Source organism: Balaenoptera musculus, chromosome 8 (assembly GCF_009873245.2).
Source record: "Balaenoptera musculus isolate JJ_BM4_2016_0621 chromosome 8, mBalMus1.pri.v3, whole genome shotgun sequence".
Classification (NCBI taxonomy): Eukaryota; Metazoa; Chordata; class Mammalia; order Artiodactyla; family Balaenopteridae; genus Balaenoptera; species Balaenoptera musculus.
In genome coordinates, this window is record NC_045792.1 from 4,662,227 (window position 1) to 4,690,196 (window position 27,970).

The following is a 27,970-nucleotide window of genomic DNA, read 5'->3' on the forward strand; positions in this document are numbered from 1 at the left end:
CTGGCTTCTGTAAAACCCAGGCTGAGACTGCATGAGCCGAGGGATGGACAGATTCCTGCCATACTGTCCCGCACAAACTCTAGAACAGTCCTCGTGGCTCTCCGTCCCACACCGAGAACCAAAGGAGTCCCCCTTCTCAAGGGCCTTCCCGGCAGACGGTCCCCTCCCCGTGTCCTCACCTGTCTGGGGTGGACAAGTACTTCTGCTTCTGGAACTTCTTCTCCAGGCCCATGAGCTGCAGCTCGGTGAAGATGGTGCGGCTCCGGCGGGGCTTCTTCTGCCGGGGCGTGGGCTGTTCCGTCTCCGACTCGCTGCTGCCGTGGTTCTCGCCCGCAGCCTCGGCGGAGGTGGCCTCGGTGCCCGGGTGGCGGGACAGAGCCTGGGCGATTCCCGGGGTGGCGGGGACCAGGTGGGGGATGACTGTGGGCTGTCGGGTGATCACCGAGAGGAGAGGATATGCCCGAAGGGAAGCGGGGCCTGGAAGACAAGCAGGGAGGCAGGTCACACAGGAGCAGTGGGGGAAGGGGGCCAGAGGCCCTCAGAGGACCCCGGGCCGAGACCCATCTGTCCGGCAGGGCCTCCTGTTCACAAGGAGGTATAAATGGGGGAAGGCTGGGTGGGCAGGGCACATGCAGATTTGCTCAGCCTGGTCTGGTTTGAAGTGAATCTTTCTCCAACTCTCCCGTTTGAACCCCTAAATTCTGGTTTCAGAGATATGGGTCAATGGCACTGAGCAGATGGAAAGAAGTACTCAGATAAAGCTAGAAACACATACTTAAGGAAGCCGAAACAGATCTGTAATATACAGTGTACTTGAGAACCACCTCCGGTCTTTATAAAAATACATGGTTGTGGGCTTCCCTGGTGGCGCAGTGGTTGAGAATCTGCCTGCCAATGCAGGGAACACGGGTTCGAGCCCTGGTCTGGGAAGATCCCACATGCCGCAGAGCAACTAGGCCTGTGAGCCACAACTACTGAGCCTGCGCGTCTGGAGCCTGTGCTCCGCAACAAGAGAGGCCGCGATAAGGAGAGGCCCGCGCACCATGATGAAGAGTGGCCCCCACTTGCCACAACTAGAGAAAGCCCTCGCACAGAAACGAAAACCCAACACAGCCATAAAAAAAAAAAAAAAAAAAAAAAAAATACATGGTTGTAACTATAAATTCTTCCTGAGAAGTCTACATACCTTGAATCGTAACATTTTTCAGAGCCGGAAGGATGCTTAAGGGTTATTTAATTCAACTCCCTCATTTCAGAGACAAGAAAACAGCCCCAGAAAGCCTAAGGGTCTTGATGGTGTCACAGAGCTAGGAACAAGCAGACTCAGGAGTCAAACCAGGTTCTGGCTTGAAGTCCAGGGCTGTTACCACATCATGAATCACACGGATGCATCATTTAGAAGAGGGGGCCAAAAAGATTTTAATTCATGTGAAAATTCAGATCCATTACACTGGCTGCCTCTGGCACTGTGTTAAGGAGGATTCTCAGGCTGGGTCAGAGCCTGGCTGAGGAAATCGAGCTGAGGTTGAATAGCAATGTCTGTCACGGGTGTGCAGGGGTAGGCGGTGTGGTGGCCTCCACCCTAGTTCTGTGCCTCTTCTGCTTTAGGAATTTCAAGGCAAGAGGACTTTTCTGTCCAAGAATCTGTTCTGTCTTTTTTCGACTGAAAAAAATTGCACAACCTAAAAGTTGAGAATTATGTTTTATATTTTTGGACTTTCTGAGGACTTCAAGCCCAGGAGGCAGCCTCTCAGATAGCTCTGGGGGACTGCTCTGAAGAGGTGAGGGGGGAGCTAGGATATACAGGAGTTTTTGCAACAAAGACAAGGTGGTCAGAACATCAAAAGATTACTGTTAATTAAACAGAACCATGGCTAGACCTAGAGACTGTCATACAGCGTGAAGTAAGTCAGAAAGAGAAAAACAAATATTGTATAATATCACTTATATGTGGAATCTAGAAAAATGGTACAGATGAACTTATTTGCAAAGCAGAAATAGAGACACAGAGGTAGAGAACAAACGTACGGATACCGAGGGGGCGAGGGGGGCGGTGGGATGAATTGGGAGATTGGGATTGACATATATACACCACTTTGTATAAAATAGATAACTAATGAGAACCTACTGTACAGCACAGGGAACTCTACTCAGTGCTCTGTGGTGACCTAAATGGGAAGGAAATCCAAAAAAGAGGGGATATATGTATACGTATAACTGATTCACTTTGCTGTACAGCAGAAACTAACACAACATTGTAAAGCAACTATACTCCAATAAAAATGAAAAAAGAAAAAGAAAACCAGACATCTCAAGTCAATGAATTTAGCACTTTTCTATGTATGGGAAGAAAGAGTCTGGGCTCACCGAAATCATTCCTTTGATGTGCACCTCAGCTATCTGGGGCCAGTATCCTGTTCCTTCCCATCCTGAGTCCCCTCAGGGGGCACCGTTGGGGACGGCTGCAGTGGCCAAGGGCTTGGCAGCGGGCAGCCGGGCAGCCCGTTTGTCTCCACCCGGAGTTCCCTCAAGGCTCACCATCGGGGTGGAGACAGATAGTGGCTGATGGCGTGATGGCTGCAACATCCTTTGTTTGCTGATACTTTAAAGTTCAAGTGAAAAAGCTCTTCCTTTTCATTGTTCCATAGTATTGGGTTTAAAATGTCACCATCATTACCTAGGGAAATCATTTTATCCCTCTGGGCCTCAGTTTTGTCATTTGTACAAGTGAGTAAAAGTAGGTAACTTCGAAGAAGTTTTCAAACTCTAATATACTGATGTCACAAAAGCACATCATCCCAAGCCCATCTTGATATCTGATGAAAACAGAGAAGATTCTGTGGCTGCCCTTTGGGACTCAGCCCAGACCTGACAACTCACTACAAGGGCAAGGTGAGCGTCGGAGCCAAACATCACTCACACTCGTCCTGGGTTAAAACCAACCAAGGTCACAGAAGCACCCAGGTGCTACGTGCAAGCGCTCTCTCCTCTGGGTTGGCATTTCTCTTCTTACTCATTTCCATGCTTCTGTTTTGGACCCCAGTCATAGTTATTAAAAGAGATAACTTCTCTTGTTCTTTGACTACATGTCTAGTAAGGCCCAGTAGAAACCACAAAGCTGTTAAACAATAAATCACGACTTCCATTGACTCTCCAGCCAAGGCTAACACTTGAGGGTTTTTGTTGTGGATTCTTTTAATGAAAAAAAAAAAAAGAAAGAATCTGGGAATGATATTTTATAATAAGAAAATCACGATACCTGGGACAGTAGTTTTGGATCTGTATACATTTTGAAATGCTACTTCTTCAGAAAAGTATCTAGGTCTTCCCTGGTGGCGCAGTGGTTGGGAATCCACCTGCCAATGCAGGGGACACGGGTTCAAGCCCTGGTCCAGGAAGATCCCACATGCCGCGGTGCAGCTAAGCCCATGCGCCACAACTACTGAGCCTGCGCTCTAGAGCGTGCGAACCACAACTACTGAGCCTGCGCGCACAACTACTGAAGCCTGCGTGCCTAGAGCCCGTGCTCCACAATGAGAAGCCACCGCAATGAGAAACCTGTGCACCGCAACAAAGAGTAGCCCCCGCTCACCACAACTAGAGAAAGCCCGCGCACAGCAACGAAGACCCAATGCAGCCAAAAATAATTAATTAATTAATTAATTAATTTTAAAAAGAATAAAGTTATAATATATTTTTTAAAAGTATCTAAAAGCTTCTTATACTGCTATTTTGTTTTTATTACCAAAGTAGCACAATTTCTTATAAAAGAATTTTAAAACAATTCAGAAATATGTAAAATAGAAGTCTCCCCTCCCAGTTTTCAACCCCAAATCTTAGAGGTAAACTTCCATAATTGTTCCTGTGTATATACAGACATACATATGTTCCAAATCTAGTAATAATGTATTCTAATCTACTGAAACACATAGTTACAAAGTGTTTATTTTGTAAAATATAAACATGTCACTTTATTTTTTCTAAATGGATAGCCAACAACCCCCAAACCCTTTATTGACTAGCCCATGACTTAAAATGCCAGCCTTAAGATACATTAAGTTCCCAAAGAAATGAAGTTGGGAATTTTTGTTTATCAGAATTCTGAGAGTCTACTGGGGAATTTTAGTCACCAGAAGTCTGAGAATCTCCTGCTTTCTAGAAAAGCAGCCAAACTGGGACAAGAACCACCCTTCCCAAGGGCTGCCCTCTGTCGGGATGGTTATAAATAGGTGTGGTGCCTCTATGTGAGGGCAGTGGGTGTGGGGGATGAGGAGGGGTCGGGGAGGGAAGAGTTAGGAAATCAGGTGGATCAGAGAGGGGGGCAGATTTTTTTGAGGCCTCCATGAGTCTGCAACTCTGGGGAGAGTGAAGACTACTTTGAGAGGATTTCTGAAAAACATTTTAGGGGTGTACTGGCTAAAATACTTGAATATATTCCTTTAAGTAAAACTAAAGATCTTTCTGTTCAAGGCTTCTGTAATCAGATTTCTGTTGTCTTTGAGTATAATTCTTTAGATACTGGGCCATGTGGGGCCCTAGAAATAGCTGGGTTACATCATGAATGCATATGTCTGTTTCTGGACTCTATTCTACTGAACTAATGTATGTCCTAGGATAGGACCATTCCACTTTTATTATTGTAGGGTTTAGGGAGTTTTATTATCTGGCAGAACGAATTCCCCCTTTTTATTTTTTCTACAAAATTTTCTTGGCTATTGTCATTAATTATTTTTTCCAGTTGAATTTTAGAATCAACTTGTTAGTCTCTTAAAAGCAAATCCCACTGAAAATTTATTAGACTTCCATTGACCTTATAGATTACTATAAGGAAAGATGATTCTTTTGATGATCCTATTCTCTGGTAGGTTGAAAGAAATTGCTGGTATTTAAAAATGGCTTTTGGAGATTTATGCCATTTGGTTCCATAAAGCTTAAGCCCAATGAAAACCTTCATTAAAAAACAAAAACAAAACAAAAAACTTCAGAAGAATTGGTAGTGATTTAAGGCAACATTCTAATCACCAAAGTCTGTAGTTTCAGGAATCTTGACCCAATGTTCTGATGCAGATTCAGTGACAAAATTGCACCTCTCCCCAGTGGCAGAGAGCACCTTCTGATGCTGGAGACGCACCCACAAGGCCATTGTGATGCTGATAAATATTTGGAGGATTCAGGAGGACCATCACTGTAGTAAATAACTACAATTGCAGTGAAGCACTGTGTTGAGGTTTTAGTATTTGACGTGTGTCCCTAAGAAAGGAACAAGCGTGGCTGGACCAGAACACAAGGTGGGTAATGTGTGTGCAGCAAAGCACTGCGTCTCCTGAGAGGGAAACCAATGGGAGCAGAAAAGTGAGACCAAACATACTCTCGCCAGCTGCTCTATGTCTTTCCTTGTTTTAAAATATGACCCGATTTCCAACAAAATAGGATCGGCCCAGAGCTTTCATTTCACAAAGCACTTACACACCCCCATCTGATATTCTCACAAAAGCACTGTGAGATAATCCAGCCATCTATTTATGTTTTGGCTAAAAATCAAATTTAGGTTTTAAAAATAGGGGGGAAATTATAAATTAGCTCATACACTGTGGGGTGGGGGACTTGGGTTACTGAGAAGGCAAATAATGTATAACACTATGTATTAAGTATGCCTTTCTCTTTTCCTGAGAATTATCACTATGTGAAAATGTTGACTAAAGACAGCTGTCCCGCCACCCTGGATCATTTACATACACTTGTGAAATTCAAGCACATTATCTGCTACTGAGAGGGAGTCATGACTGTCATAAACCAAAGACTTTGTTTAAACATTTTTAGTTGACAAAAGGAGTGTAAACATGACCACAGTGAATGCATTTTCTAATAGTTGCTTTCCTTCAACCCATCCCCCTAACCAATGTTTGGCTGTGGGATGGATATCACATAACTGCGTGTATCGTATACCTAGAAATAGCTGCCTGCCAAATGTTTGGCCGTTTTGAGAATCTGTTTTTGGATTAGAAAACCTGAGCACATTCGTGGTAGGCTGATGCCCAGGGACATCCCCGGGAGCCTGGGGAGATGCGGACCATTTGGGAGGCTAAACAGAATTTTCCGTCGCGTGGATTCTGCAAACTGAGTGTAGATCACGCATACGAACGCACTTGGGCCAAGCACGGGCACAGTGCAGGGTGGCAGATTCCAGGCACGTCTCCCCAACATAAGTGCTCCTTCCCCGCGGAGGCCAGTCCCCACAGTTACAGCTGGACGTGAACCCCAGAGCAGAGTCCCCAAAGCACAGTGTTGGCTTCCACACACCTCCTGGGGGCTCCTCTTCCATTGCTCCAACATACCAGTCCCCAAAATGGCTCTCCACGCCCACTATTCCGGCTGACACAAGCGAGGTCCAAATGTCTGAGTGGATAAGGATCTCTAAGCTGCCTGCTTGACTGATTTATGTCCCGGGAATGTGTGACCTGTATACCCGCAGAAAGCTTCCAAGGGACAAGCAACACACACAAAGCCACAGGTGGAGATGGCATTCCGGATGGTTAACCTGAAAGAAAGACTCAGTGGAACAACTGGGTAGCTCTGGCTGAGTTTCCTGGGAAAAATCATAAAACCACCCACACCGAATTATTCCCATCGGCTCACATGCCTGCAGATTGGCTGCTAATTTGGGGCAGTGGAAAGAACAGGACCTCACTGACTTGTGGAGTGAACTCGAGCAGGTTATCAAAACTTTCTTAGTTTCAATTTCCTCTTCTGTAAAGTAGGGCTAATAATAGTTCCCCCTTGTATCTTACTGGGAAGATGAAATGCATTAAGGTATGTGAAGTGCCTGGTGGGCATTTCATTACTGTTGGTTCCCTTTCCTTTCCTCTTTTCACTTTAGTGGTTTGATGCTCTGTGTCAATGAGCCAAAAGAAAACAGAAGGATTTTCTTATCAAGAAAGCAGACCTACCTGTGAACTATGCATGTGCATCTTCTTATCCTCTGTGCATTCGTATGCAAAGCAAGATGAAGCAGCACTAGAATCTGCTAGCTTCTCTTCGCCAAATGAGGGTCTTCAAATGCCCTGACAGCAGCAAGAGAGCTAAAGGATATCAGTGGGAGGGCTAACCAGGCCAGACAACCCCCTAAAATCATCAAGACTCCAGAAATAACTACTGTGGTTTTGCAGACCTGTATAAACAATGCGCAGCCCTTCCCAAGATTAGCCGTAGGCAAAGAAGGATGAAGTTAGTGGGACACAGGACTGTACCCAAAGTCAATCTGTAAACACTGCAGAGAAAACAGAGATGGGGCGGTGGACACTGACTTGCCTGGGGGTGCGCTGAGGGTGGACTAAGGAAAGGCTGAGCGGGGGGTAAGTAGCCACAGACGTGAAAGGTCAGTGCTTGTTTGTCTCTATGCATAACCTGTAAGAATGTCAAGGAGGGGAGGAAATATAATGAGGCTGAGTGGCCTTTTAACTTTGTGATACACTAAGTTTCTAGCCCAGTAAGAGTGAATGGAATACGTGCCCCCTTTACAGGTTATGGCTTTGTATGACTCAAGAAAAGAGAAAATGTTTTAAGAGGCCAACTCAAAGGCTGACAAAACATCTTAGCCATTAATCACCTCATTAAAAATGAGCGGGTGGGGGCTTCCCTCGTGGCGCAGTGGTTGAGAATCCGCCTGCCAATGCAGGGGACACGGGTTCGAGCCCTGGTCTGGGAAGATCCCACATGCCGCGGAGCAACTGCGCCCGTGAGCCACAACTACTGAGCCTGCGCGTCTGGAGCCTGTGCTCCGCAACAAGAGAGGCCGCGATAGTGAGAGGCCCGCGCACCGCGATGAAGAGTGGCCCCCGCTTGCCGCAACTAGAGAAAGCCCTTGCATAGAAATGAAGACCCAACACAGCCAAAATAAATTAATTAATTAATTAATAATAAAAAAAAAAAGCGGGTGGGCATGTTGATGAGTTAAGTGTAAATGAATTAGAAACATGTGAAATAAATTTATTCCAAAATCCACACGCGACCACCATAATGTAGACTCTCGAATAAGCATCTAGTTAAATCAAACACTGAAGAAGGTTCACAAAGGTTGATGAATAAAGGGCTGAAAACATTTCTGGGGATTTGGAAAGATGAAGATTTGGGAAATAAAGAGGAGACCAGAGCAATGCTAGTACGCTTGACTGCAACACGCCATCCTTTCAGAGTCTTGATTTTGCAAAGAGACGAGCTCGGTCTTACCACATTCAACCTGCAATGTCATCAAAATTATAGACACCCACAGAAACACTGGGCTGCCCTGGGAGCTGCGTGAAATCAATCAGGCTAGCCTGGCAGATAGGTTTATGGTCCTTCCCGCACTGCCTCAAATGCCCTACCGCCCAAACATGGCCATCATGCACCCTCTAGCCGTCACCACTCCACACCTCCCTCCGCCAAAGAACACACTGGAAATGGCATTGCCTTTCTCCTCCTGGCCATTCTGCTCTCTCCATACACCCACACCTGCTTTCAGCCATACCTCACAACCACTCGCGGACAGAAAGCTTCCAGAGCAGCTGTTGTTTAGTACAGAGACCGAATTAATCACTCCCACCTTCATGCACCCCCAGCTTTTTGTTTGTGTCCTTACTCACCCTTACTTAATTCAAACCTTGGAGCAAGAGTTAATGTGTTTACCCACTTATTTCTCACTAGACTGCAAACTTCTCTAGGACAGAATTAAAAAGTGCATCTTCCTAGCGAAAACTCCATGCCTGACTTGAACTGATTTTACCTGGAATCAGAAGACTGGGGCTGGAGATGTGGTTCTGACACCTCTGACAACTTTGGGCTCCACGGCCTTGGTTAAACCATACTTCCAACCTTCTGCTTTCTCTTCTAAAAAATGACACTAATAATGCTTCTCCCAAGCTTGTTGAAGGATCACATTGGATAATGAGTATAAAAAAATTTTTAAACAATGAAGAACTATACCCAAAAAGGCAGTAATTTTTTCCAGCAGTCAAAAAGCACTAACTTTCCAAATTTTAGAGATGTCTCTATTCACTAAGAAATCATACTCCTGCTTCCTGTGCTAACCTAAACCATCCCTGTGTCTCGTCCCTTATCCTTCATAATTTCTAGTTAAGGTCCTATTGTCACAGGGACAGAGGCTACACAAAGCTGACCAGGAGAAATCTTCTAGTTCACTGTCACCATCATCTGTGAACTCTACCAAGTAGCTACTCAGCTCTGTGCTAACTGCTAGAGACGGGAAGAGAAGCGATTCCTCACCTCTGTCCTCAGAAGCTAGTTATCGCACTGGAGGCATGAGACATTACAATAAAAGGTAAATAAGAAAACAAAGAAGTTTTTGTGTGGCAAATGCTGAGTGGCAGAAGACCTACAGGAATTCAGGATGGATTGCTGCACTACAGAGCGTACAGTGCCTGGTTGTGAAAAGAGGAGCCGGGGTTCTTAGGGGAAAGGAAGAACCCACAGGACCTGGAGAAACACCAGATTGCGGTGGGAGAGGAGGGCAGACACATAGAAGGTGCGGGAGGACTCAAGACTCCAGCAGTGTAAGCTGGGACGAAGTGAGAGAGTGGCATGGACATATATACACTACCAAATGTAAAACCGATAGCTAGTGGGAAGCAGCTGCATAGCACAGGGAGATCAGCTCGGTGCTTTGTGACCACCTAGAGGGGTGGGATAGGGAGGGTGGGAGGGAGGGAGACGCAAAAGGGAGGAGATATGGGGATATATGTATACGTATAGCTGATTCACTTTGTTATAAAGCAGAAACTAACATACCATTGTAAAGCAATTATACTCCAAAAAAGATGTTTAAAAAAAAAGAAAAAATGACTCCAGCGGTAACTGCTGGGATCGGAGCACCTCTGCCTCTGCCCAGTGACAATGTTTGGGTAGAAAAGATAAGGCTCACAGAGGCTTATTTGGTTTGCAGTAAAATCAGACACTGAAGTGATGATTCCTGGCAGGCCTGGACAGTCACAAACTAGGGTTCCCCGAAGGACTCTGAGATGGGTCTGTGGATTTTACACAGAACAAGAGTTGAAGGGTTGAAAGTAGAATTTGTCTTCCAAGAAGAAAGACTTAAGACCAACAGAGGATGAAAGACTGGGTCTTGGGGTACATCTTCATCAATGGAGCTGGAAAAGGAAATAAGACCAATAAACCAGGCAGACATTGTAGCCTAAGAAGCAAGTAGCAGAAGTAAGAGCACAGGGTCAATGAAAATGGCCAGAGAATTTCAAGAAGGATACACTTTCAATAAGGTTACTCACTAGGAAATCTCTTGACGTAAGTTTTGAAAATTTCCCCCCTTCTCTGATACTTCCAGACCTATCTTCATGGTATAGGAATCTCCACAACGCAGGCTGGGAAAATGTGCGTTGTGCCAGGGCCCTGGGCGGTTTCGAGGAAAAGCCACAGGAGATAACTTTCTGCAAGTGGCCCTGTGGGTCCCAGGCAAGCTCTTGATTATCCAGGAGGAGAAGCATCCACCAAACTCAGAACATCTCATGCCAAAATGTAATTTTCTGGGCTTCCCTAGTGGCGCAGTGGTTAAGAATCCGCCTGCCAATGCAGGGGACACGGGTTCGAGCCCTGGTCCCGGAAGATCCCACATGCCGCGGAGCAGCTGGGCCCGTGAGCCACAATTACTGAGCCTGCGCGTCTGGAGCCTCTGCTCCACAACAGGAGAGGCCGCGATAGTGAGAGGCCAGTGCACCGCGATGAAGAGTGGCCCCCGCTTGCTGCAACTAGAGAAAGCCCTCGCAGAGAAACGAAGACCCAACACAGCCAAAATAAATAAATAAATAAAATTTAAGAGATAAGCAAAACATTCTCTCTATAAATTTGAAAAAAAAAAAAATATGTTAAACCCAAAACTCGTAATTTATCCCTCACCCTCACCTTTCCCCTTTAGAAAAAAAAAAAAAATGTAATTTTCTAAATTCAATTTAATTTCCCTTATCTCCCTATGCATCCTAATCCTGGCTTAAATATATTCTCTATAGCTTGCCTTTGGTTGCAAAGAATTAGAAACAAAGTGGGATAAAAGAGAGTAAAATTCAATTAAGTTTAACAAATTATGGAACACCTAGTGTAGATACTATGCCAGGAACTGGGGATAAAACAGTACACAAGACAGACCAGGTCCTTGCCCAGCCCAGCGGACGGACAGCAGACAGTTAAGGGAGAAGTAATTCAGCAAGAGGATTTATCCAAGTATAGGTGGTGAGGATCCACCAGAAAGAGTGTCATTTAAACTGAAGGATGACGTTAGCTGAGATTCTAATCAGAGAATAAAAAGAAACAGGTAAAAGTCTACAAATTTGCCAAATACTAACTGTGAAAAGAAATTTATTTGTTTTTTATAAATTTATTTATCTATCTATCTATCTATCTATCTTGGTTGCATTGGGTCTTCGTTGCTGCGCGCGGGCTTTCTCTAGTTGCGGCGAGCGGGGGCTACTCCTTGTTGCAGTGCATGGGCTTCTCATTGTGGTGGCTTCTCTTGTTGCGGAGCACGGGCTCTAGGTGTGCGGGCTTCAGTAGTTGTGGCGCATGGGCTCAGTAGTTGTGGTTCGTGGGCTCTAGAGCGTAGGCTCAGTAGTTGTGGTGCATGGGCTTAGCTGCTCCGCAGCATGTGGGATCCTCCCGGACCAGGGCTCAAACCTGTGTCTCTTGCATTGGCAGGCGGATTCTGAACCACTGCACCACCAGGGAACTCCCGAAAAGAAATTTTTTTAAGCAAAACAAAAAACACAGGATGAAAAGGCATTTGGGCCTTACTGAAGAATATCTACAGAACTTCTGATGTTGAAATTGGCTCTGCTGAGTGTGGACAAGTGGGAAAATTCTCTGCTGGAACGTGAAGGCAGAACAGTAAACTGGAGGCCTCTCAAACAAACCAGTGTCTGGTAAGGCCCCCAAGTACTGTCAATGACCAGAATATCTCCCTCTGCTGTGATAACGAGCATAATGCAGGCAGTTTCCATCAGGATGCCTCCATGTCATGCAGACAGTCATGTGATTTCGATGGTTAAATCTCTTCTTCCTGGTACCCCACTATTTTCTTTTTAAAAAAAAATATTTATTTATTTAGTTTTGGCTGCGTTGGGTCTTCGTTGCTGCACGTGGGCTTTCTCTAGTTGCAGCAAGCCGGGGGCTACTCTTTGTTGTGGTGCGCGGGCTTCTCATTGCAGTGGCTTCTCTTGTTGTGGAGCACGGGCTCTAGGCACGCAGGCTCAGTAGTTGTGGCACACGAGCTTCAGTAGTTGTGGCTCACGGGCTCTAGAGCGCAGGCTCAGTAGTTGTGGCGCACGGGCTTAGTTGCTCCGTGGTATGTGGGATCTTCCCGGGCCAGGGCTCAAACCTGTGTCCCCTGCATTGGCAGGCGGATTCTTAACTACTGCGCGACCAGGTAAGTCCCCCCATTATTTTCTGATAAAAGTGTGCCCTTAAAACTTATGCAGATAACTCAGCCCAGGGACACAGAACTAGGTTGCAAAATGGACTCAAACTCTGGCGGAATCTACTTATTGAAGGTAGGAGGATGGAGCACTGTATTTGGGGGAAGGCTCTCGTTGGAGAGAATGAAAGAATTCCTCTCCTTTCTCTTTTACTCAAGGTGTTAAGATTGAATGGCAACCAGTGCACCCCCAAACAGTAGTGGGAAAATTATACAACAGACATCAATATTTATTTGTTTGAGTCTTGCTCTTGTAGGTAATCAGGGAAAACAGTAATAAGGAGTAGGAGTAGGAATAACAGTAATAAGATTCTGCAACACAGTGAACGTGAAGCATGTGGACCATGGTACCCAACTGGCCAACCAGGGCCAAAGACAGTTGCTCCCTACAGCAAGACGCCCCTGCACTGAGCCGCATCCTGTCTGTTTAAGATCCAGCTCCGCCCTCAACAATGCCATTCAGCTGGCTTTAGCTTCAGTCCACAAGGAGGCCTCTCTTTCTCTGAATTCTCCTCATCAGTAGATGGCGGGAGTTGGCTGGGCTTTAAGGTCCCTTTTGGTACCAAGATGCAATGACTTTATCAGCAATATCACACTCAGACACAGTGAGTCTCTCTTACATTTCTCAACTCGATTGTAAAGTCTTTGTCTTATACTTCAGTTTCCCACAGTGTACTTCCCATACTTTGCAAATGGTATCAACTAAACAAATATTAGCTGAATTTAACGAGTGAGCTAAGAGAAAGAGTATTAATGCCTGCCTGCATGTAAACCTCCTCAGCACTACTAAATCTTGTCAGTTCACAAGGGAGTAGAGTGATGAACTAATTACTCATCTGATATCCTCTTAGGTGATCCAGATCATAATTACAAAGGCAAAAGACTATCTCTGCATAAGTCTCACTGTGCACAATTAAGACTTTGAGGCTAGGTGATTTACAGTGAATGACACATTGAATAACAAAACAGAGAGATTATTTTTTTCTAACCCACCCTTTGCTGGGATAAGGTGTTAAAGTCACACAGAAGCTCAATGTCTGAACTAGGAGCAGAGCTCAGACCTCCAGAGGAAAGGACAAATGTGCTGTTCACGTCACTGTACTGCCTTTCTAGGCAAGAGCCACCAAAATGCTGAGTACTGTTTGGCCTCAGATACTTATTTTTCCTCATTCTTGTGGTCTATTTATTTTGATGGTTAACTCTTTCAGTCTGCAACCCAGTGTGAAAAGCACTATGATTTAAATAACCTGAGAAGACATGGTAAATATTAACCTTGGAAGCTTCTGGGCGTTTGCAATTTCTCTCCTTTTCTTTCCAGCTTTACTGAGGCCTGATTGATAAATAAAAACTGTATATAATGAAGGTATACAACGTGCGATTTGATGCATATATATACATACATTATGCAATGATGGCTGCAATTCAGCTAATTAACACATCCATCACCTCACGTCGTTACCTTTTGTGTGTGTGAGAAGAACCCTTAAAATCTACTCTCGCAACAAATATCAAGTATGCAATACGGTATTGTTGACTGGAGTCAGCATGCTGCACATTAGGTCTCCAGAACCTATATATATATTCAACTTATAACCGAAAGTTTGTACCCTTGGACCAACATCTCCCCATTCACCCCCACTATCAGCTCCCCACAACCACTCTTCTGTTTCCATGAGTCCTACGATTTTAGACTGCACCTATAACAGGAGGTCATGCAGTCTTTGTCTCGGCCTAACTTATTTCACTTGGCATGATGTCCTCCAGGTTCATCCATGCTGTCACAATGGCAGGATTTCCTTCCTTTTCTTTTCTTTTTTTCTTTTCTTTTCTTTTCTTTTTTATTGGGGTATAGTTGTTTTACAATGTTTTGTGTTAGTTTCTCCTGTACAGCATAGTGGAGTTCCCTGTGCTACACAGCAGGTTCTCATTAGTTGTCTATTTCATACATATTAGCGTATATATGTCAATCCCAATCTCCCAATTCATTCCACTCCCCCTTTCCCCCCTTGGTGTCCATACATTTGTTCTCTACGTCTGTGTCTCTATCTCTGCCTTGCAAACAGGTTCAACTGTACCATTTTTCTAGATTCCACATATAGGCGTTAATATGATATTTTTCTCTTTCTGACTTACTTCACTCTGTATGACAGTCTCTAGGTCCATCCATGTCTCTACAAGTGACCCCATTTCATTCCTTTACATGGCTGAGTAATATCCCATTGTATATATGTGCCACATCTTCTTTATCCATTCATCTGTCGATGGACACTTAGGTTGCTTCCATGTCCTGGCTATTGTAAATAGAGCTGCAATGAACATTGGGGTGCATGTGTCTTTTTGAATTATGGTTTTCTCAGGGTATATGCCCAGTAGTGGGACTGCTGGGTCATATGGCAGTTCTATTGTTAGTTTTTTAAGGAACCTCCATACTGTTCTCCATAGTGGCTGTATCAATTTACATTCCCACCAACAGTGCAGGAGGGTTCCCTTTTCTCCACACCCTCTCCAGCATTTATTGTCTGTAGATTTTTTGATGATGGCCATTCTGACCAGTGTGAGGTGATACCTCATTGTAGTTTTGATTTGCATTTCTCTGATAATTAGTGATGTTGAGCATCTTTTCATGTGCCTCTTGGCCATCTGTATGTCTTCTTTGGAGAAATGTCTATTTAGGTCTTTTGCCCATTTTTTTATTGGGTTGTTTGCTTTTTTGATATTGAGCTGCATGAGCTGTTTGTATACTTTGGAGATTAATCCTTTGTCCATTGATTCATTTGCAAATATTTTCTCCCATTCTGAGGGTTGTCTTTTTGTCTTGTTTATAGGATTTCCTTCTTTTTCAAGGCTGAATAATATTCCACTGCATACAGAATAGTTATTTATTTATTTCACATTTCTTTTTCTATTTATCTGTCAACAAACACTTAGGTTGTTTCCGTGTCTTGGCTGTCATGAATAATGTTGCATTGAACATAAGGGTGCATTTTTCTCTTCAAGATAGTGATTTTATTTCCTTTGGATATATACCCAGGAGAGGGACTGTCAGATCATATGATAATTCTATTTTTAATTTTTTTAAGAACTTCCATACTTGTTTTTCCATGATGGCTGTAATCATGTGGTCCATTTTTTTAGGAAGCTTGAGCATGTTAGAGATTAACAGCTAATAATCTGATACCTTACCAGCCAGCCTGAAAGACTTCTGCTTGGAAATTTTTCCTAAATTGGACAAGTAGATGTTTAGCAGGGAAGGAGGAAGTGAGGGTGGACCTCTGACTATATTACAGCTCAATGGCCCACGGCACTGGCATAGATTTGTTCATAAAAAAATAATAACTCACCCTATGGTAAGGGCCTGAGAAAGGGTCAATCTCTCCAAAAGAAGAGAGGCTCAACAAGCTGCTAAGTCAATCTCACGTCCTTTAAATTCCACCCATAATCTCAAGGCGATGGACAGAAGGAAGGGACAAAGGAAGGAAAGCTTATTGAGCACCACCATGGCCTAGACTTTGTACACACCATATCTCTTTTACTCCTCACAAAAATTATCCAATGACGAGGGCACATATCTGGAATCTGAACAGAAGTCTGTTTGATTCATGGCCATGCTCATAATTATATCATGCTACCTTTCAAAATCCTAAAATACACCTTCCCAGGGACTTTCCTTTCTGACATTCTAGTGTTCCAGACAGTTGATGTACATTCGTGCACCATTCAAACCCTCTGCCTCTTCCAGGGTGTGCTTGTGACTTAGGTACTCGTGTTGGCTCACATGGCATAAAAATAGTAAGACCTCATAATTTTCATGACTCAGCACCCTATTCTCCCTCCCCAGAAAAGACAGGCAAAGGATACAGTGTTTTTGTTTCTTCATAAATCACAGTAATTTTTTCCCAATAGAAAGCAACATGTTTCAACGTAGAAAATTTAAATCTACAGAAATATAGACACCAAAAAAAGTTGTGTACACTCCCACGTACAGAAAAACCAGTGAAGCTCACAGATTCCTGAAAGATGTAGGAGGTCCTATTTGGAGAGGCTCTGCTTTGCCTGGAAGAAAGATGGCACCATGGCTTTAGTCCAGCAGGAAAAAGAGGACAAACAGTTGTGTTTCCTGGGGAACAGCTTGGGTTGAAACAAAGTATGAGTGTGACATTCTGAAATCCGTCTAACACGGAAATAATGGGCCTGTTACCAAGACCAAAGAACTGAGCCAAGCTACACACATGGGCAAAGAACTCGAATTTGTAGCCAGATGCCCAGGTATTTTTCTCATTTTCCATGAGCCATTTCCCCACTGACCATGTGAGAAGTAGAGAGGCATTTTTATAGAACTTGCAACTATTCCTAGAGATATATATCAATACTGCTTCTCCCAATTAGTCAAATTTATTTCCCCAGCTGGTAGCAAGTTAACAAATGCTGTGGAAAAGTTGTACAAACACAAATAAATACTCCCTCTCCTCACTAGCTTCTGAGCTCAGGATTATCGGTTCAAAAATTGTCATTCTATTAACAGAAAAAAAAATAAGGTCAATAAATAGCAGTGCAGAATTTTACCAAGATTACTTCAAAGCACAGATATTCTTTAAACTGAAGTGAATTTACAAAAGCACAGATTTTTAAAATAAGCGTATGTAATCCAATATCCTGAGATAAACCGTAATGGAAAAGAATATAAGAAAGAATATGTATATATGTATAACTGAATCACTTTGCTGTACAGCAGAAATTAACACAATGTTGTAAATCCACTATACTTCAATACAATAAGTAAATAAATAAGGATATATATTTTTTAAAATTAGGATCTTTTCTGCCTATTTAATAAGATGAACATTAGAACAAGATTTTGAAATTTAATCAGAAAATGGAAAATTATACAAACGTCAATGTAATAATTGATATATTTCACTTTAAATACATACTATTATAAACTGAAAAGGGCAATACACCTGTAGGCTGATAGTATCATCCGGCGGGGACCCCTGGGAAGGCACAGTCCTTCCCAGAACATCTCCCTTCCTGCTGTCAACACTACAGAACCCACACAAGGCATAACTAATTACCAGCGCAGACTCAGTGCGACTCTGCAGTAGGTCCACATCCCTCCAACAATCGGAAAGTATTCATCTCTGCTGTTCGGATTCAGCACAGAAAAGAGGATTTTTGACAAAAGCAACTTCTAGGCCCCAGTGAGAAGAGCTTAACACACAGTCTGTCTTGCAGGCATGAGCTCTCTTCCAGGGGCCCAATCCCGAAGGCCCTGTACCCAGCACCCCTAGGTCCTTTTTTGAGGCCAGATCCTGCCTTCCCTCTCTCATCGCGCATCTGACAGCTGAGGTGAGGACTGCCCCAGGGAAGCATCTTCCGCGTCCAGGAAGCGGAGCTGAGAGTGCGTCAGAGCACAGCGGGGTCCGTCTCTGGTCCGCTGCGTCCACGTCACTATCCCCCTGCTCAGCAGAGGACCGGCAGAGGGCAGGAGTGTGGGAACGTCGCTCAAAGTACCAATAAAGACATTGGATGGGTGTACTCCTAGGACACTGCAAAAGCCTCCGAAGATAGCCTCCCACAGCAGCCGATCTACACCCCACCAATATCTCAGTGGCAAGCATCCGTTCACAGAGGAGAGGAAGAACCACAGCTGGTCATTTATATTTTGAGGTCTATAGCGAAATTATTAGCGTCAGGTTCGAGCTGTCACTTTTCTGAGGTAGCAATTAAATACAAACAAGTGGTGACACTTGTTAACCCTCTCACTTACTGATTAGGGCACCTGGCCGGTCAGAGTTCAAAGGGGAAATAATCAGCCCCAACACGCCAACTCCAAGTACAGCTGATGGGCGCTACATTTCTTCTTATTCTTAACTAGCAAGGATCTATAGGATCCTTAGTTTCAAAAATCTCTGGGCATTATAGCCAAAGAGAATCCTTCAGAAACACTGAGCCAGCTCGTTTCTCCTGAGGAATTTCTGAGAACGGTCGTGTAGGAAGGGCCTGTCCTGACAAACTTCTCCATCCCCGGTGCTGTTCTTTCTACTGTGAACACACTAACGTTTGCTGCTCTTTCTTAAACAGCTTTCCTACCTCCGCCCCTAGCCACACCCTACTGTCCCCACACCAGCGTCACCTCCTGTCAAGGCTGGTAAACAATGTAGGACCCAGACACGGCATGACGCCCAAGCACTGAGAGACACGGGGCCCAGCTCAGAGTCACACGTGAGGATTTAAAAAGCACCTCCAGCCTTACCCTCTGTGCCAGCCCTGGCTCTGAACCCACCTGCAGACCAAATGGAGTATCCACATGGAGGTCAGCCAGCCCAACTACTCCAATCCTTCCCACAGACAAAGATGAAACAAGAGGCAGGAGATGTGCAAAAACCCCACATCTCTGAAACTGGAAACTGGGTGTGGACTCAGCCTAAGAAGGGAGAGAAGAGCCCAGGGGAGGGTGGACCCCGGAGGAAAGAGTCTCCAGAAACAGCATCCTTGGACGATTCAGGGGAATTAGTGGGTCTGCAGCCACACTTTTACTTCAGAACCATCTAGGGTCAGCTAAGGCTTCAGAGAAGACCTAAAATGGCCTGTTGGCCTCTTTCCTGCAGGAGGAGGAGAACACAGAAAAGTTGGGGTGAGGGGAGAAGAGTTTATTAAAACAAGTCTTGATAAATGCCTTGTCCAAACATATCTTGTGCAATGAAGGACGTGGTCCTCCTTAGTTTACAACTCTTTGAACAATTTAGTTACGAAAAGGAGCCAAAAGATTCCAGGACTCAGTGCTGTGTGATCTGGGAAACGGTTTGCAAGCATCTGGTCTTTCTTGAGGAGAAGGGAGAGAGGCCGAAGGTGATGGGAGATGCACTTAATATTACAAGTTATGAGAAATGGGCTCAGCAGAGCAACAAACATTGCTCATCTGAAATCTCTGGACAGCTGGAGAAAGGGAAGCTTGCTGCCTGGAATAGTTCTGTGGGGCACTTCCCATGACATCCTGGAGGCTTGGCTAAAAAAGTAAGGTGAAGAGCGTTTCCTGATGCTTCTGGATCTCAAAGGGGAAAAGGGCTCCGAGGAGAACAATTGGCCGGCCGGCCCGACAACATGAAGTCACAGAAACATCAAAGGGTCTGTCTTATTGGGCGATGCTAGCATGCTGATAACGTACCATCGTCTTCAACACCATCAAAATGCCTATTAGGACCCTAATTATGGGGCCTATCACAGGAAAGGAACTGAGAAAGTCACAAAGCACCAAAATCATTCTTGCTCGTAATGTTTATAATGGGGTGAGTGTGGGGGATGGAATCATCTAACTTTTTAATTAAAACAAAAGACTTGATATTAAGTTAAAAGTAAAAGAAATGAAAAGTAAAACAACTATTAAATAAAGGTAAAAATAACTATTAAATAAAGGTATAAATGAGCAATATTGTACTAGTCATCATGACTTAAAATGAAAGGCTTAATGCCCTAGAGCCAAAAAGAACAGGGAGTCCATTCATTAATTGCTATCTCATTATTCCGGAGATTTGTTGACAGCTCTATTGCTCACTCTAATTATTTTTGGCCCGAACACTTTAGCCCTTAGGAAAATCATTAGTAATAATACCTTTGAATTTCTCACACCTAGCTCAGGTAGTATTTTCACACACCCAGGATCCTTGTAATCAGGCACAGGGTCTTTCTTAAGCTAGCACAGGACAGCAATTGCAGAGAGCTCCAAGCAGGCTCTCATCTGTCTCCTGCTTCCCCCTGCTGTCATCCCATGCAATGCAAACACAGGACTTGAAGATACGCGTATCAACAGAGCATTATGGAAGTCTAAGAAAAGAACTGGAGACGTTTCCCATCCGAGACATGGAGAAGAGCTCATTCGGTAAAGTCTTGGGTTATTAAAGAAAGATCTGTACCCAACCTAGGAGCTGTAATTAATACTACAGAAAAGAAAACAGGGGAAATGAGAACTAAGTCTTATTCACTCCCTGAGAAACATTACCGGTCCTACAACAGAATGAAAGATTGAATTTACGTAATTCCTTTATCTCAGAAGCTTTAAGATAAGCCATATAAAGTAGTTTAGTCACAGGGCCTAACTTAAATAATATCCAGAACTGAACTGAATCAAAGGTCACACAACCCTTACAAGCCTAGAGCTAATTTAGATAAAAGTCAAACAATTTCAGAAAAATTGCCATTTGCCTTTTTCTTAAAAGAAGGATACACATTCTCAACTCCAAAACCTCCCTACCTTAGTGAAATATAAGGAAATTCAAACTCAAATCAAACCAAAATAACCCCCGAGGTATTTATTGTCTAATCCCACATGCCCTGCTATCTTTGGATATGAAGAATGGTCATTCTTTTCCAAAGTGCCCTACACCTTTCCCATCCTTCCCCATCCCTCTGTCACTGACCTTGTTCAGGCCCTTAGGCCTTCATGCCTTGAGCACTGAGACATCTTTTTTTTTCTTTTTTAATTTATTTTATTAAAGTATAGTTGATTTACAATGTTGTATTAATTTCTGCTATATAGCAAAGTGATTCAGTTACATATATATATACACCTATATATATATATTCTTTTTCATACTCTTTTCCATTATGGTTTAATCGCAGGATATTGAATATAGTTCCCTGTGCTATACAGTAGGACCTTGTTGTTTATCCATTCTATATATAACAGTTTGCATCTGCTAATCCCAAATTCCCAATCCAACTCTCCCCTGCCCAACCCTCCCCTGCCCCCTCCTCCTGGGCAACCACAGCCTGTTCTCTATGTTTGTGAGTCTGTCTCTGTTTTGTAAATAAGTTCATTTGTATCATATTTTAGATTCTACATATAAGTGATATCATATGGTATTTGAATTTCTCTTTCTGACTTACTTCATTTAGTATGATAATCTTTAGGTCCAACCATGTTGCTACAAATGGCATTATTTCTTTCTTTTTCATGGCTGAGTAGTATTCCATTGTGTATATGTACTGCATCTTTTTGATCCATTCATCTGCTGAGAGATCTTTTTAACTGGTCTCCATATCTTCAGGCTTTAAGGTCTTCCTAAAAAGTGCTTTTTATCATGGCACTCCCTGCCTCAAAAACCTTCATGGACTCTCCAGTATCCAGATATAAAGTTAAATTCCATGTAATGGCAATCAAAACCCCTGATAAATTGAACTGGGCCCCAACTCACCTTTCCAATCAAAGGTCTACTCAACCTCACCTGCTGCTTACTCGATGTGCAAGAAATATACTTTGCCTACCCTGGCCTCCCTTCTCTGCTCACACTGGTCCTATAGATGGTGGTTATAAGCTCAGCCCAAGGGCCATACAGCCCTGGTTTTGAGTCTAACTCCACCACTTAGTACCTTGTGTGGCCTCTGACAAATGTCTTTAACCTTGATAAGCCTTGGTTTTGCCACCTGCACAAGAGAGATAATAATAACACATAGCTCAGAACTATACTGTGAGATTGAATGTGAGAGTTCCCGTAAAGTGCTTAACATGGTTCCTGGGAAGAAGTATGTCCTCATTGTTTGCCCTTTAAATTGTAAAATTAAATTAATTATTTGCAGTTCTCTAAGGCGAAATTCAAATTCCACCTGCAACTAGAAACTTTTTCCAAACATATCTAATGATATCTCTTCAATATCTTTTTTTTGGGGGGGGGGGGCACGCCGCACACCTTGCAGGATCATAGTTCCCCAATCAGGGATTGAACCTGGGTCCACGGCAGCGAAAGCGCAGAATCCTAACCACTGGACTGCCAGGGAATTCCTCTTCAATATCTTAAATTCCCAACCATAATTTAGCAGCAGCAAATAGCCTTCTGGTTATTTTTGTTTTCCTCTATTTGAAACAGAAGTCTCTTGTGTGTTATTCTCATCTGTATCTCCTTCAGAACTTATCCCATGGCTGGGTACATACTTGGCCTTCAATTAATTGTCCCTAACTATCCCAAGTACAAAAATATGTCGCTATTCCAACCTCGTCCACATGTGTTACAAACTACTTATGTGGCATACCTTGTATTATTAAGTTTTTCCTGTTAAATTTCAAGATCCAATCAAGCACGTTAAGGACAGGGGTCCTACTGTATATCTGATTATCTTCCAAAGAGACTCCACGCCTGTGAGTCTCAATCCCAGTTGCAAATTAAAATGATCTTGGGAGCTTTTAAGAATATTAATTCCCAGGCCCCACTCCCAGAGGTTCTGATTTAATTGACCTGAAGTGAGGCCTGGGGAGTCTGTTGTTACAGCCAGGGTTGAGAAGTAACTTATCACCAAGTACAAACCGTAAGTCAACAAATTCTTATTGATTTACTGATTGGCATGCTTATAAACTATAATGAAGCCTCCCAGGCTTCCTGTCTCTAAGTTAATAAACCTCTTTCCTCTGAACTTTGCCTTACAGGAGCCTCATGACAATTCCACTCCTCCCCTGATTTCACATAGCCCATCACCCCAAGATTCCATTACGAAATCCCCATATAAGCACAGCTCCCCAATGATTTAAAGGGCTACTTACTGAGCGTAACTCCATCATGTCCATATTATTCTCATTTATATCTACTCTCTGCCTTTCTTTATAAACTCAGCTCTACAGGGGGGGTCACCATAGCACAACCAGAGAGAGACTGTGACATCTTCTGAATCACAGACCTATTTCAAGCCTGTCCAAGAATGTACTTGGAAAGAATCTTGCTATAATTCAGCCTTATCTATAATATGGCCATCACTCTGGATTCTGGATAATAATTAGACTCCTCCTTGCTTAGCCTGAGGTCAACAAAGGTCATTGTCCATATCTTAGGGCTCATGTTCAATCATATTTAATGGGTGTTCATGTAGAAACCTCCACATTCAATAGCACCTAAATAGGGAATTACCTGATGGTACAGTGGTTAAGACTCCACGCTCCCACTGCAGGGGGCACGTGTTCAATCCCTGATCAGGGAACTAAGATCCCACATGCCACGCAGCGCGGCCAGAAAATAAATTTAAAAAAAATAGCACCTAAATATTTCCTGAGCACTTGTGGTAGACAGAAGAGACATGGTCTCTCCTCTCAGAAAGCTTACAGTCTAGAGAGAGAGCACATGGATGAACAAATAATACAATAAACGAATATGTAATCATACTTACAATAAGTACTATGAAAGAAGTATTCAGGTTGAGTGGTGGAGAATATCTAGGTGAGGTTTGGGGGTAAGAAGGCTGAGATACAGTCTCTGAGGAGGACACCTTTGAGAAGAAATCTGAAGGTTGAGAAGAACCAGCCATAGAAAGAACGAGTGTTTCAGGATGTGGAATGACAGAGGCGAAGGACCAGAGCAGGGAAAAGCTTATCAGCACCTTCCAGGAACAGCAAAGAGGACGTACATGAAGCAGAGCGGGGGTCTGGGGAGACGGGAAAAGCCAGGTCGGGCGGCTGCAGCAGCTTCTGCAACACCTGCACGCTGCTCGCTGACCGCCCGTGTTCGGCGCTGTTCAACGGCTACCTTCAAGTTAGGGGCCTCCGTCCTCGTTTTATTATTCCTTTTCCAATATTTTAATCCACAATTTGTCTGGAAACAGAAAAGGTATTCTTATCAAACCCTCTCATGTCACGACAAAGTAATAACTGCATGACATCATCAGAATTTGTAAAGCTGGGCATGGGCTAAAATCAACAGATATAAATATACAGTTCAATGGCTTTTCAGGACAAAATCCAATCTCTCTAGCACAGCATGCAAAGCCCTGCCCACCTCTGCAGCTTCCTCATTCATCATGGAACCTGTTCTGGTCAGTCCTCCAAACACCCCCGGCCTTCTCACACCCCAGCTCTTACAAAGGTTGTTCTGTCTGCCTGGCTCTCCTTCTTCGCCCTGTTAACATTTTTAATGCTCCAAGCTTTCACAGAGGTACCAAATCCTCCAGGAATCCTTCTCCAAGCTTCCTCAGAGGTACCAAATCCTCCAGGAATCCTCTCTGCCCTCCCCCCCACCCTCTTCCATTCCAAGAGAGTTGGTTAAATGCCCCTCCTTTGTGTAACATCTTGCAAACATTTCTATCACAGCACTGTCGCACTCTATTGGTAATTTCTGTTTATCTATGTCTTTCCTACTAGACTGCGCTCAATTTCAAAACTGCATCTTAGTCCAGAACTGTATCTTAGAGACAGCATCTGGTAGAGTACTGAATATTTAGTAGATACTCAAAGTTTACTGAATGAATAAATGAATTAAATACATATAACACGGAAAACATCTGATTTATCAGCTGTTTGTGGAGTGCAGATGGGTGAAAGGGGGGATGTGAGTTGATCACATTTCAAAGAGAGCCAATCCCAAGCCAAGGCTTCCTTAATAGAAGTGCTAAACACAGATCACTGCAGAGTGTTGGGCCCAACTGTTGAAAGCGTCCTTTAAAGGAGACTTCACTCTCCAGGAGAGGGTGATGGGAACAGGGTAATTAGAAACAATGCTGTAGCAAGACTTGCTAATTGAATCAGGCTATGAGCTCTTGGAGGGGAAAAAGCCACGTCTCAGTAAAGTTGGAAAAAGAAATGATGGGCAGGCACAAGGGCACAAAATGATGGGCACGAAAATAATATTATTTTTTAATTGTATTTTTAATTAATTTTTATTGAAGTATAGTTGATTTACAATGTTGTGTTAGCTTCAGGTGTACAGCAAAGTGAATCAGTTATACATACACATATATCCACTCTTTTTTAGATTCTTTTCCCATATAGACCATTACAGAGTATTGAGTAGAGTTCCCTGTGCTATACAGTAGATCCTTATTAGTTATTCGTTTTATATATAGTAGTGTGTATATGTCAATCCCAATCTTCCAATTTATCCCTACCTGCCCCCCACACCAGGGATATTAGATGAAGGTGTGGTCATCATGGTTGGTACCGTCCATCTGCTTTTTAAAGTATTTATTTAGGAGTTACCTTATGCAGGGCACCATGCTACGCTCTGTAGATAACAAATACGTTTAAGGGAAAAAAACTTCCATCAACAGACGACTAGTTTAAGAAGGTGTGGTACATAGATACAATGGGATATTACTCAGCCAAAAAAAGGATGAAATAATGCCATTTATAGCAACAAGGATGGACCTAGAAATTATCATATTAAGTGAAGTAAGTCAGGCAAAGACAAATATTGTACGATATCACTTATATGTGTAATCTAAAAAATAATACCAATGAACCTATATACAAAACAGAAACGGACTCACAGACATAGAAAACAAACTTATAGTTACCAAAGGGGAAAGGCAGGGAGAGGAGGGGTACATTAGGAGTATGGGATTAACAGATACACACCACTATACATAAAACAGATAAGCAACAAGGACTTATTATATAGCACGGGGAACTATATTCAATACCTTATAGTAACCTATAGTGGAAAATAATTTGAAAAATATACATATATAACCGAATCACTTTGCTATACACCTGAAACTAACACAATATTGCAAATCAACTATACTTCAATTAAAAGAAACACAATAAATAAAATAAAAACCCCTCTTGTCCAGGAATCCATAACTTAGTAAGGAGACAGGTAAGAAATATACACAGGAACCTATAAAGCAAGGTATTCAATTAAATGTGGAATAAAGAATATACAAGTTCTAGAAATTCAGTAAAGGGAGTGAAGACTTCTGCCTGGAATGTTCTGGAAGGACATGGCCGTGAGCCACTCTGATTAACAGAGAGGATTTTGATGGGCAGAAGGAAGGAATGAATGCAAGCATTCTAGGCAGACGGAGCATTGTGACACAGGTATAAAGACAAAAACTTGCAGGACAGGTCAGGGAGGAAAAGCCACAGAAAATAACCAGAGACCAATGTTAGACTGTGAAACAGTTTCTAAATGTTTAACCTCTGCAATCTTTTGAAAGTCATTGTTTCTTCTCTATTCTCTCAAGCATCTAAAGGGTATGTGTGAGCTTTCCATCCTATCATATTATTATCCAAACAGTTTTATGTAGCATCTTTAAATGTTAAGTTATATTATCAGTTAGGAAACTGTTTCATTAGTCCCAGTCAGGTCCATGGCCTGAGCTCATAGTGTCAAGGAAGAGACAGACTAAAGAGAAAATTTTCGGAGACTGCTCCGAGGTTGGGAACAAAGGAGACAAATCTAGGGCACTCCAGAGCTCTGTGCCTGTGAGCAGGCAAATGGTGATCCCATTAAATAAGTGATAGGTGTCAAAAGAAAGACCTCCTTGGGAGGGAGGGGCACAGAAAAGAAGATGAATTTGGCTTCAGACTTGCAGACTCTATCATCTAAGTGGAAACTTATCACCTCTACTGGACAGTCGTCAAGTTACCTACCCTCTAGAGTGTGAGTAGACTGCTTTTGGCATATTAAGGAGGGCTGCCTTATTATACTTGAAATTACTGCAGTTGGAATGTCTCAGAACTTCTGCGTGTCCAGGGGAGAGAAATGCTTCTGCCCAAATGCTCTGAGGCCTTAAACCCCTCGAAGCATTAAGGGACTGGAGTTTACTGTGTCCGATGGAAACCTCTCTCAGATCGAGCAGTGGCCACAAGGATGCAAGACCAGATCAAGAGGATATATGTACGAATGTATATATAACCCACATATTTTTTGCATACTTCCAAATTGCATTGTTTATACAGCTGTTCACAAACTCAGCTTCTCTGTTTATTTTTGTCCTTAGAGGAAACAGAGAAGAGGGTTCTGCCTATTAGGCAAAGGGAGATCAAAGAGTCCCCTTCCCAGCCTGAGAGGGGATCCCGCTAAAGCCTCCCATCTGAGCGAAGATCAAAACAAGCCTGGTGCCCTCCGAATGGCTCCTCCACTGAAAGCTCCTGAGGGCACCTGTTGGCCTCCTCCTTCCACCGCTCACACCAAATGGACAGGCTCTGCGTGCTCCTGGGAAGGAAACGTGCAATAACAGCTAGGCTCTCCAAAGAGAAAAGCATTTCCCACCGGGTTTATTAAGACAACGTGACTCTCACTGAGCAGGTAGCATCTCGGTTGTTTTACGAACCAAGGGGCAGAGGAGCCCAGAAAGGTCAGCCGACAAGCTGAAGGTATCCAGCAGTTCACAAGGGCACTTGGGAAGCAGGCAGATGGCAAATGCTTGCTTTCTGTCTTGGGCCAAGGGAAACAAATCGACACCCTCTGTGTTTTCCTTCCCCATCTCTGCTATGTGTCACCCTCTTGATTGGTTCTAATCACCTGAAGCAAGACTAGAAGAGTGACATCTATTCCCGGCACCCTTTTGGTTGGCTCATGAGACAGGCCTGCCCTTGTAACCTGTGAATAGCGCATTGTTCCCCACGTGAGCCTGTCAGCCTCCTGCGATGACCCCTCCGATCTGGGTTTCCTTCAGGATGTGGCAAGAGCAGTCAGAACTGCAACAAAAACGGCTGTGTCAGCGGGTGTGGCTGCGAGTCTCAATAGTTCTCCTTCAGAAAAATTGCAGGGTGAAATGGACACTAGATAATCTTTCATGGAAGCT

The 27,970-nt window shown here is 43.5% G+C and overlaps 1 protein-coding gene across 1 annotated transcript in view; it reads right to left on the reverse strand.

The window, feature by feature from the left end:
* BARX2 (BARX homeobox 2) overlaps nt 1-27,970 on the reverse strand; it is a 70,770-nt gene that overhangs the window by 14,654 nt on the left and 28,146 nt on the right. Inside the window, exon 2 of the mRNA XM_036862213.1 lies at nt 180-477. Within this exon, the coding sequence (XP_036718108.1) occupies nt 180-477 (298 nt within the window). The remainder of the gene's footprint in view (nt 1-179; nt 478-27,970) is intronic.